The sequence below is a fragment of the Coturnix japonica genome, chromosome 15, assembly GCF_054131305.1.
Source record: "Coturnix japonica strain WE chromosome 15, WE-NBRP24, whole genome shotgun sequence".
In the NCBI taxonomy this organism is placed as follows: Eukaryota; Metazoa; Chordata; class Aves; order Galliformes; family Phasianidae; genus Coturnix; species Coturnix japonica.
In genome coordinates, this window is record NC_140677.1 from 11,723,108 (window position 1) to 11,737,661 (window position 14,554).

Sequence of the window (14,554 nt, forward strand, 5' to 3'; positions counted from 1 at the left end):
GACAAAACAGTAGATGTGAGGACAGTGAGGTGGCTGGTGGTGCATCTTAGCAATGGTGACAATGAGTCACCTGCACTTGCACAGACGTTTATAAATGCAGCATGCAGGCTCTTGTTCATGGCTTGAAAAAATGCAAAGCAAATGGTGGTACCTATGTTGGAAATACAACATTTTGTAGCTGAGAATTCTCTCTATTAAAAGGTGTTATTGTGCTCTTTGTATCTGTTGTAGTTTACTTGGAAATAAATAGGAGGCATTACCTGTGTGTCAACCTACGTATATGCAGCTATTACACTCCTGTTTCCCCTCCTTGTACAGCTTCCCACTGGCTTTATTATGTGCAACAGAAAAGAACAGATGCTCTTCACAGTCAAGCAAGATCTGTACACTCTGTTGATGCTTTCTAATCTTTTTGCTGTTTGATTTTTTTTTTTTTTTTTTTTTTTTTTTTTGCTGGTCTTTGTTAAATAATTGTGGGTTTATTTTTCAGAAGGCTTCAGGCTTTCTGTGAGGTTATCTGGAAATCGCTGATTATCCTTTAAGTTCTCAAATGTGTTGGTTTTTGTTGTTGTTGTTTGTTTGTTTTTCTTCTTATTATTATTTTTTTTTTAATAATCATCAAGAGATTATTGAGCTGTGCTCAAAACTTTCATAACCTTGTTCTGCCAGGGTATAGAAACAGCAGAAAAGGATTGCCAGAGAGGCACTGTGTGTGTGATAATTTCAGATAGAATTGCAACCAAATACTTCAAATACCTCCATTATTTATAATGATAAAGATCTTCAGTAATGCTATTTCACTAGATTAAATTAATGCCAAAATAATCTCTTTTATCTCAGACACTGAAAAAAAAAAAAGGGAGAGAGAGAGAGAGAGACACCAGGAATAGGAATGTAGCTTAACTAGGTCACCACTTTATTACACAACTATCTGATAGTAGGAGTTGTAGAGATCATTCATGCTTCTTTAATCCCTTTGGAGAGAAGCACTGTTAAACCCCACAGCTTTCAAGTGTGAATCCAAGAGCAAGGCTTGTAAGTGCTGCTCTTTGCTGCTATGATTGTCGTGATGGGAAAAATGTCAGATTTCATGCTGTGTGATATCTCCACTCTGCTTCTCAGTTGCTTTGAGAGATGCCTAGATTCCTAATCTATTTCTGAAGCACTTTTATCAAAGAGCTAGAACTTCGATGAATGACCAACTGCAGCATTTTTTTCCTGTTCTAATTTTCTGGCCTTTTAGAAGCTCAAGCAGATTGTAAATGATAAGGATTTTGGTGTAATTTGTAACTCTTCTCAAAGAAAAATGAAAAGAATAATCTTAACAGTGAAATATGTGGCTTCTGTAGGAGAACAAGAGTATGTGTTATTTACTTTAAATACAAAACTATATGTATACACATATATGAAAGACCAAAATATTATTGTGTTGATAAATTTAGCAGTCTTGTCATAGGTTGTGGCTACATGAGCTTAAGAATGACTTGTTATTTCTAGGGTGAATAAGTGCATTGGTAATGGCTTATTTTTACAGTTTTTATCAGAATATGTTTTGATAACCTTGGAAACTTTTTTGTATTGCAGTCACCTGTAAAATTGCTGTTAATGATACTGACCTCTTTGATGCAAATACATTTGCATAAGATGTGCATGTTTAATTGCAACGATTTAAGTCAAATTTAGCAGCTGCAATTTTTCAGTAAATTATCTACTGCTTTGTGTTTTAAATACATGCAAGTATAGTAATACACTCCCAGTAAAACAGAGCCACTGGAATTGTTTTGATTCCTACACCAAATGCTGTATTTGGAAAGCCACGGAACTTTTTAGTAGCTTTAAAAGGCCTCTCAGTAATACAGCATTAAACAAGATCACCACACGGGCTTGGCTGAGTGATTACACAGTGTTTATAATCACTCTGGCCAAGATTCCTTTGGAGAATATTGAGGCAGCTATTTTTAGAGAAATTTGTGTAGTGATGCAATCCTTCATGAAACAATTAGCTTAAAACCCATTTTTAGAACATCTCAAGAGATTTTTGTAGGAGCATAATACACTGCTGTGTTACTGATTCATTCTGAACTTGAATACTGCAAGGAAATTTCCCAGTTGCCTCTTTTCACTTTTGGGATATAGAGCCAAAAATGTAAGTGGAGTTTGCCAAAATGCGAAGTTTTCTAACTCCTTGAAAGCATTTTATTTTTCTTCCCAAAACATGAAACTAGAAACCAGTTCAGCATTTTCAGAACTGCAGGTGTACAGAATACTCTGGCCAGAGGCAAAGTTGGTGTTTGGCAGTGTTCTCCAGTCTATTAGTTCATGGCTGTATTTCATCACATGAACATATTGCTAATGAAACAAAAACGATGAGAAACAATCAAGGAATTTAAAAAATCTGTGTAACCACAGTTTCTCAACAAATTCCTCCTGTATGTGATACATCAGAGTATTTCTGACTAATTAACTTACAGATATTTCAAAAGAAGCTTTCAAGAGCAAAGGAGAGAAATGGAATTGAAGGCAGCATCTTGCATTACATGTATTGATCTGGTTAAGAACATTAGGAATAGAGCTTACCTGGTATTGTGGTGGTGACATCAAGCACTTTGGAATAATGAAATTGCAAGTTTTATTTTTCCTGTTCGATAAATTGGTTCATATTCCTACATGCCGTCACCGTATTAGATTTTTTATCTGTTTTTATTGCATACTACTAGAAGAAATGTAATTTCAATTTAGGCTGGATTTTTGTATAAGATACAAACTTAGAAAGGGGAGAGCTGGATTTGCCCAGGGAGGTTGTGGAGTTCCCTTCTCTGGAGATATCTAAGAACTTGTGCCCGGGTGTTTTCCTGTGTGTCCTGCTGTAGAAAACCTGCTTTAGTAGAGGTTTAGATTAGATGATCCGTGGAGGTCTGTTCCAACCCCTGTGACTCTGTGATTCTGTAGAATTGCAAAAATTACAACAAAATGAACTTTTCTGACATTCACATATCAGTGTTACAAACCATGTAATTGTAGTTTCAAAAGTTCAGCTTTGCTACTAAAGTTTCTGATTCATGTCTGGTGTTTAAAAATTATGGGAAAGTATCTTTAAAATGACTTGTTTCCTGTTTTAGTACACAAACAAATGAACAAAAACCCAAAGCAAATACAAAATGAGCAACAAGCCACCAGAGAACTCTACCTTCTCATGCTGTTTGTCTGCTTTTAGTGGGACCTGGCCAGAGATGTCCTCAGGCAGCTGCTGTTGCAGAGCTTTAATTATGCTTTTAAACCCACTTCTTTGTGTCTGTGTTCTTACATACTTCTGTGTAATTACTAGGTTTAGTAGTAGAACTCAGACAAATACTTTTGGCATGACTTTAGCCTATACATTACTTTGTATGCTGTATTATTACAAGATATTTCCTGTGCTTCAAGCCATACTTTTAATTCACAGAACTTCAAATGCACTAACTCTAAATGCAGGGACCACAACAGACAAGGCAGAGGGACCATGTTCAAATTAACACAATCACAAATTAACTTCAATCACAAGTGCAAGGAAAGTAGAAGTTTTCTCTTAGTACTCCAGATAAAGGTCTGCTTGGCACTTGAAACTGCTGCCTCTTCTCATGCTGCCAAGCATCTGATATCCCAGCTGGTGTTTGTGAGAAGGCTATTATCCTTCAGCTCATGAAGAGGGAGGCTTACTATGAGCCCTGACTTCTCACAGCATAAGTCACTTAAATCCTGTAATCTTCCAAAACATCAGGTCTAGTAGCTGTTAATATCATTTAAATAGTACTGTAATTAATAATAAATTTGAAATAAATGTAGAGGTTTTATGCTCACACTAAAGAGTAAATTATCAGACTGAAATCTTTGTCATGATATATATTGAAAGCTGCTCTTCATCTATTATTTGTCTTAATTGTACACAGATAGACTGTTCTCTTAGTTTCTTCCAGGCAGATAAATAGGTGGGATTTTGTTCTTTTTGTCTTTTCATGACTATCCATTTATTTTATGCCACTAAGGCTCCATTTAGTCTAATACTATATCTAGTATCCTTTATGTATCACATTACTTTACTTCACAGTGTGATACCATCAGAAAAATAATTAAAATTATTAAGCTTCCAACCTTTCCTGGCACTGATTTTTTGTAAAGCCTAATTTTTATGCGTAGGAGTCCAAGCGTCTAATTTGGTCAGTGTTTGCTGTTGTGTTTCATCTAGGAGGAAGGATTTCCTGAAAGCTTGGAAAATTTCTTTATGTACAGTGAAACCAGAAAGTGCAGACAAGGCCTGAAGAACAAGGGTTCTGGCTTCATGTACTTCACAGATGATGAGAACTGTAAGATTTTCACATTAAACATCCATGACACACATGAATGAAATTTAATACATAACTAGATGTAGAGAAAGTTAAAAAGAAACGCTTTTCCAGACGTTACTGTGTTCTTAACTTCATATGTGACAGTCATAACATGAATGAGGACAAAAGAATAGCAAAAATATTTAAGTAAGAACTGACCACATTTTTCTCCACTAACCCATAATGCACACTTTTAACCTGCATGCATTCCATCTCTCATATTTTCCAAAACAAGTCATGCACTATACCAGGAAAATAATTCCTGTTTGGAATTTTAACAGGAAAAAAAAATAATAATAATAAAAGGAAGAAAACAAAGCAGAAAATAATAATAATAATAAAAGTTCAAATATAGTTAAGAATAGGAATGTAAAGATAAGTGATGTTATAAAAAGAAAATGCCTAATTAAAACTCTCAGTAAAGTATAGCCCTACCCCACAGTGATGCATTCTAATACCCATATGGTTAATACCCATACCGTTCTCATCTTTTTGTTGCTGGCGTGTGCTTGCAAAAGTATTCTTTACCTTTTTTTTTTTTCCTATTGGTATTTTCTTAGTGTATAAGCAAAGAAAGAAAAACAAAAATGATATTGAATTTAAAACTGTCATATGTTTGTAACAATTTAAGACAACTGAAGAAATATAGCTTATTTTGGATATAATTAACATTATTATCTATTATTATTAACATTAACATAATTAACATTATGTTGCTAGCATTGTGTTAGAAGTGGTCTGAAATTAGTGTAAAGTAGTAATGAGCCCTGGAATACTCATACAAATTGAGGTCCACTACTTACATGTGGCTCTATATTGGCAAAATATTCTTCAAAGCAATAGCCATTTAGCTATTTATTTGTTTAGCATCTTTCAACTTGATGAAAACATAAGTGCTCTGTAAGAAACATAGTGTGCAAATTTGCAGTTTAACTTACTATGAAATCTCATCAGAAGGAAATTGTTACTTTTGAACCTGAAAAAATGCTTGATGAGATGAAAGAGATGATTTGAGTGGAAACTTGCTGAAGAGTACAATAATAATTTAAATTAAAAAAAACAAACAAAAAAACCAAATTTTACTTGATTGGGCTGTAGAATAGACTTCAGGCCTGAAGCATTGGATTAAAACTGAAAGAACAATTGCATTTGGTCATGCTTTCCTGTAATCCATATTAATTCCACTGGGTTTATTATGTAACTTCTGGATAAACTAAATATACAGTCTTAGGTGTACTGTTTGTTTAGATCCTTACATTCTTACATAATTTCAGAATTAAAAAAAAAAAAAAAAAAAGTATGTTGGTGCTTTCTGAAATTGTAGTAAGGGGAAAATACTCAAATTGAATTGTTTATCAGCTAAAATAGAGTGAAACATCTGAAAAAGAAGATGTCAAGGTTCTTTGCTGAAGGATAATTTTCAAATAGTGAGATTACAGGAAACGGAGGTTTTGGAATGTTGAAGATTGCAAAGCTCATTGCAGAATCAATGCTAGAACTTGATTCTCTTGGTTTTAATTTTCATGTTTTAATAATTACACTGTAGGATCTTCCCAGAATGGTTTGTAGGCCTTATATGTGTCTCCTTCCTGTATTATATAGGGAAAAAATCCTTCTGTATTGAAAGTGAGTATTCTAGAAATGTTTTAAATTCCATTTAGCAAAGAGTGATTGAGTAGAAAATCCAAAGAAAAGTGATAGCTATTGAATGGCATTACAACTATATCCTAGAGCAACAAATATTACTATTTTTCCTCATTTGAACCTCATTCGTGAGAGTTTCATTGTTAACTTGATCCAGATGACAGATCAAAGCATAGTTGCCTTTTGCCACCTTGCTAAAGTATTTTTTTAAAAGACGGTTTTAATATTATAGTTTTACAGTTACAGATTGTTATTAAGCTATTGAGTCTGTTGCCTGTCAATAAAAGACTTTCATTTCACTTCTGTAGATCCTTACTTAAACTCTATAGAATTTCAGAAGGACAAGAAATATATGTCAGTTTTTGTACAGAGCCTGATCATAAATTTCTTGGTAAGTGGGTTAGAAATTCAGTTACACATACCATTCATGACCTTGACAGCTTAGCAAGTAGTGATACTGGATGATCAAAGACAACTATTTTGAGCCCCACAGGTTAATATACCTGTGCACCTACATTTAAGTCACTTCTAATTCCTCTATCATTCCTCTTTTTCTTTTTTTTTTTTTTCCTTCCCCCCCCCCCCCCCAAAATACATGCAACATTTATTGAACATAGTAATACATTCAAAACAAACAATAACAACAACCAAACAACAACAGAAAATACCCTGAAGAAATTACTCAGGCTAAAACTAATAAGGGTTTGCTTCTAGTAGATGCAGTTTATATTGTTGCATTTTATTTTTACTTTTATATTGCATTTACTTTTATGTTTATTCCTTAGATGAATCCTAATTAAAACAGGTTCCTTCTCAGAACAGGCTTTAATTTGTAAGAAAGAGCTGAAATTGTGAAATGGCCTAAGCAGTTGTGGATCTTTGCTATATTTCACTGGCAAAGAAATAATTCATATGTACATAAATTAGTATACAAATTTGTGTGTGTATACATAAGCATATAAAAATATAATATTTATAAACCGAAAGCCATAGGTCAATATGCTGGACAATAGGACAAATTAAATGTGTATCTCTGAATTGTGATTACAACGCAATTGCTGAGATTGTTGAGGAAGGAATTCAATTACAAAAAAAAGCCCGTGACTTCCAACAGATCATTTCTATTCATGTGCTGCTGACTTAAACTTATTCTCTGTTTTCATTTAAAGTAGCCCACATGTCCAGTACAGATTGCAAAACAAATCTGCTGTCTTTTGGAAGAAAAATTAAAATGAGCATAAGAGAAGATATGTGCAGTGAAGTTTAGATTAGAAAATATTAACTATGGAATAGTATCATAAATTAAAGCAAATAATGAAATTATTGAAAGATAACAAAAGTTTTGCAAATGAATATTCTCCAATATTCTGTTTGGTATAGCAATTGACAAACAGGTTTGAGGAAACTGCTGTGTAATCTGTGTCATGCTCTGTATCAATGGGTTTGAAGTTAAGAATGTAAGAAAGAATGATTTCTTAATTCACAGAATATTACATAATTTGCATTGATACATTTGGAAACTACACAGCACATGTTGTGATATAATTCATGTAGAATAACAGATGATGCAGATTAGATCTGACACAACTTAAATGTGTGTACAGTTTTTATGAATTGCAAATTCCAAGTCTCAGTTTCCAGACAACCCTTTAAAGTCATATTTGGGAATCTGTTTCAAATGTAATATAAGCAAAAAATCTTGTATGTTTTTGAACTTGAAATTTTCAAGTATGCTGAAGATGATGCAAGAAATTGCAGCATTATCAAGTCAGCAGGTCATACGTTTCCTCCTCAATCAGCACTGAAGGATTGATCTAATATTTTGATATAGGACTGTGATCTGGAGCAGTTACTGTCTGTCTGACGAGCCACAGTCCTAAAACATACAGTGAATAAAACCCCCTTTCTATGTTTTGATGTGTGTACTTATATCTATGTGTAGGGGTGTGAAGCCCTGGAGTCCTGAATGAGTTTCAGTGTGGTTAATTAATTTCTTCCTCAAATGAAAATATACCTGACATTTCATTGCCTACTAACCATTAAAAGATTTAGCAAGGGAAGCAGATGGAAGTAATAGTACAGAGTTTTACTTAGAAGGACATGAAAGGGATTTTACTGTTACTGTTAATTTTCTGTATGCCTTTAGTTTTGTTTCTCCTCCAGAAATCCTCCTACTTATCCTTAGAAATCCTACTTGGAAAAGTTTGAAATCATCCCATATTTTGTACTCTTTAAGTGATAGGTAAGAATATCTGAAAAATGCAGTTCACTTTTGAAGGACTCGTTGACAGCAGCCAAAGTAAAAAGAAAGAGAACCTGAAAATCATATGATTTACCATTGTGAAGCACTAACAGATAGAAAAAAAAAGCTATTAAGAAAAAAATATGTATTTAGCATCATTTTAACAAATGAATAAGAATAAAAAGCCATGTATGCACAGTTTGATGATCTTCCAAGTTGAAAGCAAAATCAACTTTTCATTTTTCCATTTTGCATTTCTTATGTATTTTGCTTCCTGAGCAGAACAACTGAAGGCAGCCTACTGCAGCATTAACACTTTCTTTGTGCGCATTTTACTGCAATCTGGCATCCAAATTGAGGAAACATTAGAAGTGGTTTATTTATATTTCAGCACCAAATTAGAAAGATGACATCATTCATTTACAGTTCTTATCCCATGACACATCTAATCCCCAACACCTCATTATAAGGGACACTTTTAGGATTGCATATATCATCTTGTTTAACTTTTGCATTCTTTTATGGGATACAGTTGAAAGGTAGGAAATGTAAGGCTGTTCATTGATAAGAAAGTAAACTGGTAAAATCTTCCCCAAAGAGGCAGCATATTACATTGTTTACAGTAAGTGGGTTACTATTTGTTTATTAATTTTCCGTCTTTTCCACTGTTGTTCAAAAGGACTTCCACTTTGAATATTAAGGCAAACAAGTAAATGATGATTCAGGCTGAGTTGGCCTTGTGGCAAAATCAGCAAATTTGTGACTAAAATTCATCCTGGTCAATGCTTCTGTCTTCTTAATCAAGATGGAAAAAATGGAATTATCCCAGCTGTGTGGAAAATAGTGTTTAAAAGTGTTAAATGATACCCCTACAGAGTCTATGCAGTTCCTGTTCAACTGAATCTACCTCTTGACCTATGGATGAAATTTATACTGTAAGACACATGAAGGTGCTCACAGCGAAGGTGCTATAGTGATGCTTAGAAAGTGACTGACAGTGGTTAAAGCATATACATATCCAATCTGCCAGTGTTTCTCTTCCTTGTTATTGTGTCTACTGTAGGTATTTTTTCTTTTAAATCTCAACATGAAATGAGTGCTAATGCTCTCCTGAAATCTGTTTGTTACTGTTCCCCAACCTTCAACATGTGCAGTTCTTGAGAAGCATTACGATATTTCAAAATAAAATTACTTCCAAAGAAGACATATTAGGATTTTGTGTGATCCCAGTGGTTCAAAGTTTTACTCTCATTACACTTGTCTTATAGGGCAAATATTTTGTAATAGAAATATTTGGTTGTTTCTTTTTATTGTTTGTTTTTTCAAAATCTCTTTTCTACTTCAGCAAAACTAATTAAATTCAAGGAATGTAGTTGAAGTCTCAGTTTTCATATTTTCCATTAAAATATATTTAACAGTGAAGACTTCCTAGCAGAAATTTTGGTATTGGACTGTTCTCATAGGAGAATTTACCTTAATCCTTGAAAACTATTTACCGCATGTTAGGTATAGGCTGCTAGTTAACTCATGGTTGTTACCAGTTGGAATCCAGTTAGAACTGTTAGCATAAGAACATACACCAATTAATGATGGGAATTTAATTTCATCTGTTCAATTTGGAAATTATTAGTTTGAGCAAAATCTTGGGGAAATGTGTTTTTCAGTGTCCTGCTGCATCCAGAATGTGTCCTGCCACCTCGTGAATCTGTTCCCATACAAAATAATTATATCAGAGTTCAGATTTGTTGTTTTTGTTGTTTTGAATATGATATTACATATGTTTAGACTTCAATCTTTCCTTCAGCTATCTACATAGTAATAATTGTGTATATTTTGAATAAAATCTTCAGATTTTGACAGAGGTCTCTGAAAGCTCTTGGCATTTTCTCCAGGGATTAATCAGTGCAAAAGTAAAACTTGATGAAAGATTAACAAGTTTTCCTGAGACAACCTTCAGTCCAACTAACAGAAAAGATAAGTGCTATACACTGGTATTGGGTGATTAGGTAGTAAGAAAATTTTGGTGTCATGAACAAGGTTTGTATTATTCTAGTCTGTGTATGTTATGGTTTTGAATAATTGTAGTAATGATAACGAGCAAGGGTGTACCTTGTTACCTCATGGTGGCATGATATTTTATCATCTCTACAAAGCAGTAACTGAAGCATAGTTGTTGTTTTCAAGATCATTACCTAAGGCTTGCTTTCATTTGGCAATGTGTGAAGTCCCATAATCACTATTTCCTCTAAGCAACAGTGTCTGTATTAACTAGACTTCAGATTCTTTTTCCTTACTATTTAGAAGGGTGATCCTTGCTTACAGTAAGAAATGAAAAATTAAGCCAAAATTAATTTTTTTGCATAGCTGTTCATGGATTGTTGTTGACGTGCCTTGATAGATAACTGTAAATACTTGAAGTATACTTAATATTCCTGCTAGTGAGATTTTGGAAGTTAATTATTGAAACATAGTAATAAACTGGAAGATAGGCAACTCTTGTAAAATAGTAAATTTATAAAAGTTGAATGTTTTCATTGACACCTTTCAAACATAACATCCTTAATCATGTCCCTTTCTGATTGTACGATTATTCATATGTGAAAACTGAGACAAATATATTCACATACTTTGTTATCTTTTTCTATTTGTTTCCTTTTCTTTCTGAGCCAGCAGTCCTGACTTATATTGTTAGATCCTTGCAACTACCAAAAGAAAGAGTGAACAAGGAGATAAGATCATGCCAAAACATTATTAGATTAATAGCTTCCAGTATGTAATAAATTGTTTCATTGTCCCTCTTAAACAGACACAAAACAGAATGAAACTAATGGCAGATAACTATGATGATGACCATCACCACTACCACCATCATCACCACCATCACCATCACCGATCTCCTGGGAGGCCACAACACTCCAACCACAGACCCTCTCCAGATCAGGTCAGTCACTTCTTTTTTCAGCATCACTTTTAGAATTTTGCAGTTTTGACATTTCAAGGTGAAACAAATATTGCACAAATAAAATGAGCAATATTAGTGTTGTGTTCTTTGAACAGAAACTAGTAGGTCTGGCATTTGTTTCCAACCCAGAAAGAATCTCAGCATTATGTTTGTATTTGTCAAGGATAAATGATGTCAAGCAAATCAAATTTCCTTTCAAAGGGTTAACTGGCTTTGTGACTTAAGAAGAAAATGGTAGCTGTGACATATGCACTGTATTTCTGTTATGAACAGATATAGAAGCAGATAAGGTGCTCAGTAAACTGATCTAGTCTCAATAAGCTGGAGAGAAAGTCTGAAATAAGTTATTTGAAATTCAGTAAAGACAAATTCATTTAGAAGGGTGACTTCACATGTACTGAGGCAATATAATGGGGAAAAAAAAAGAATCTGTATTTCAAACAGTATGCAACAATGATGGAATAGAATTGCAACGAAGTTAGATCTAATTCTGAGTAGTGCTGGAGAAGAAGCAGGAAGTAATTATTCTGTTCTTTTGAGCACTGGTGAGACTTCATCTGAAAAGCTGTATACAGTTTTGAACACCATGCTTTAAGAAAGATAGACAAATTGGAAACGGACAAAAGGAGAGCTATAAGAATGATAGGAGTTTTAGAAAACATGACCTATGAGGAAGGCTTAAAGAACTGGATTTGTTTAGTCTAGAAAGTACTAAGAGCAAGTCATAAGTCTTCTAATATATAAAATGTTGTTGTAAAGAGGATAATGATCAATTGAGTTCCAGCGCCCACTGGAGAAAGAGTAGAAGTGGTAATTTATACCAGGAGAAACTAGGTTATTTATTAAAAACAAATATACAAACAAAACAAAACAAAAAACCCACAAACAAACAAAAACAGATTTTATTTTTTTTTAGCTATAAGTGTAACAAATCTCTAAGTCAAAAGAAATATGAACATTCTTTACTATAGATGTAGCAGAAACTCCTTTCTTTCAGACCTTTAAGAACAGGATAGACAAATATCTGTTGCACATGATAGTTTCACGTTTCCTGAATTCCCAAGCTGTTAGTTGAATCAAAGTTCTATGTTTTGTTCTGTGGTCACCAGGGCTACAAGTACATTTTAATTTTCTTTTATGATGAGAGATGATATTCTCATAAACAGTTAATGAATTTTGAGAAAAGACGAATATCATAAGGCTGTAGGGATTGGCTCCTTTCCAGAAAGCTGGCACTACATTTAAAAGGATGGAGTATCACATGGTAATATAAGCATATAGCACGTCCTTTTACATCTTTTAATCCAATCTGGCTACATAAAGATTGGTTCATATCTAAAACATTTCTGTTGGCCCTTCTATGATGTGGTAGTGTTTAGAATTAGGTTATCCCAATTCACTATCATGATTTTCATTTCTCTGAAATCTCATAAAGAGGCACAGAAAGAAAAGTTCTTCTCTCTAGAACAGTGATGAGTCAGAGTATATGCATGAATTTTCCATTAATGCCATTCTCCAGTAAGAAAGTCAATTTACTTCTACAGAACCATCTATCTGACATCTTAGTACTGAATACCAGTTAGGATTTTAAGTATGATGGTAGTTTCATTAATTTCAGAAATTTAATGCTGTAATGCATGAAACCTAACAGTGTAATGGTGTAAAATGGTAGCATGGCACCAAAAGTACCTTCTTGATGAAACCTATAGGCTCTTTAAAAGTTATTGATTTGTGATGTGGTGACTGATCTTGGCAACAAGATATCAGCTGAAACTGCTAAATATTCTTGGAGCTGCTGAGAGAAGACAACTGGAAAACACCAAACAGTTCTGCTGGGATTTTGAAATCAGAGCCATGATGTAGTCTAACCATTTTTATTTTGGTGTCTGGATCCTGATCTGCAAATCACCACGTGGATCCACATATAATTTTAAGGGAAAAGGAGTACATGCTACTTTGTGTATTTTGGCAGCCCTGCCCATTACCATAATGCCTTATATTCTGTGGCAATACTGGAAAGCTGCCAACCTGAAACTCCTGAACAGGCCTCAGGAATGTTGAAACTGGGATTTCTCTTTAAAAAATAAACAACACAATTTTAGGAGGAGGATAAACATAAAACAAAACAGATTATTTCAGCTCACTCAAATAACCATGGCTATTTGAAAACTGTGAAATCTTCAGATTTCCTTAGACTGTGTACAGGGTGCCCAAACTCAGCAGAACGTTGGTGTCTGGAAACCTGAAATACCATGTCTGGGGAGTTTTCTGATACGTTAAAAATTTGTCTTTCAGTTGTTCAGAAAAGCAGAAAAATGTAAGGGAAAAACATTAAAGCATCAGTGACATTTTATTGCATGATATAGGTGTTTAATTCACTAAGTTGGAATTATTGGCTCCATCTCTGACCCCAGATTTTGTTTAATATTCTGTATGTTTCCTTATTCTGTATGTTTACATGTTGTACGTAGGCAGGTGTGAGCTTGTTCTTGTCTGTTCACTAAATGCACATGAACTTGTTCTGCTGGTACCTCAGGCTGCAAGGAAGCACGCAATTGCATTAGCACAGTGCTGAGCCTGCACTGAGCTCATTAGAGTCACATGGATTTATTTAATTTAGGAATTTAGGCAGGGCAAGGTTTGCTTGTCGGTACATTCAGTATAAACAATCCTAGGTATATCCACTGTAAATAACTAGCATTGTGCTAAATTAATTACTACTTTGAGATCTAAGGAGTGTAATGCAAATTAGTCACATAAATACTTTCATATTAATAAGTATTTCCTCTTATTTTTTCATCTTTGCTATGCATATTGTCCCTCTGGAACAAAGAACTTGTGATCATGTCACAGAATGTTCAGACTTGTTGAACTAAATGCAATAAAATCCTACTTATGTCACGGTCACCATTAAATACTCAGTTTTCCTATTAAGTTGTATGCAGTTATAAAAGCGATATTGCTTATTATAAATATGCTACCATATGGCAAATGCTTTGCTTCTAATGTGGATGTAGTTCCTGCCTAGCATTAGCATAGATAGCTATTTCTATCTACTCTAAACTAAAAGGAAAACCAAAGTGGTCTTCCACAGAAACTTGCAGCCCAGATTATAAGGAGAATGCTTGCAAACCTACATTTCTTTGTAGATCACACAGTACCTGTGATGGAACAAAACAAAGATATTTGAAATGTGAGAGTCTGATCTGAGCTGGAATTTCTCTTGTAGGGTTTCTGTAGTTCTAGATTTTGGTATGCTATTTTGTAGTTACAAACATGCTTAAATTTTCTCATTTTATTTAATAAAAATCAATATCAATATGTAATATTTATTAGTACTTTTGT

At 33.9% G+C, this 14,554-nt stretch overlaps 1 protein-coding gene across 26 annotated transcripts in view; it reads left to right on the forward strand.

The window, feature by feature from the left end:
- ERC2 (ELKS/RAB6-interacting/CAST family member 2) overlaps positions 1 to 14,554 on the forward strand; it is a 360,031-nt gene that overhangs the window by 240,225 nt on the left and 105,252 nt on the right. For all 26 annotated transcript variants that reach the window (XM_085516429.1, XM_085516432.1, XM_085516423.1 and 23 more), the window contains one exon: positions 11,054 to 11,188. In XM_085516429.1, the coding sequence (XP_085372555.1) occupies positions 11,054 to 11,188 (135 nt within the window). The remainder of the gene's footprint in view (positions 1 to 11,053; positions 11,189 to 14,554) is intronic.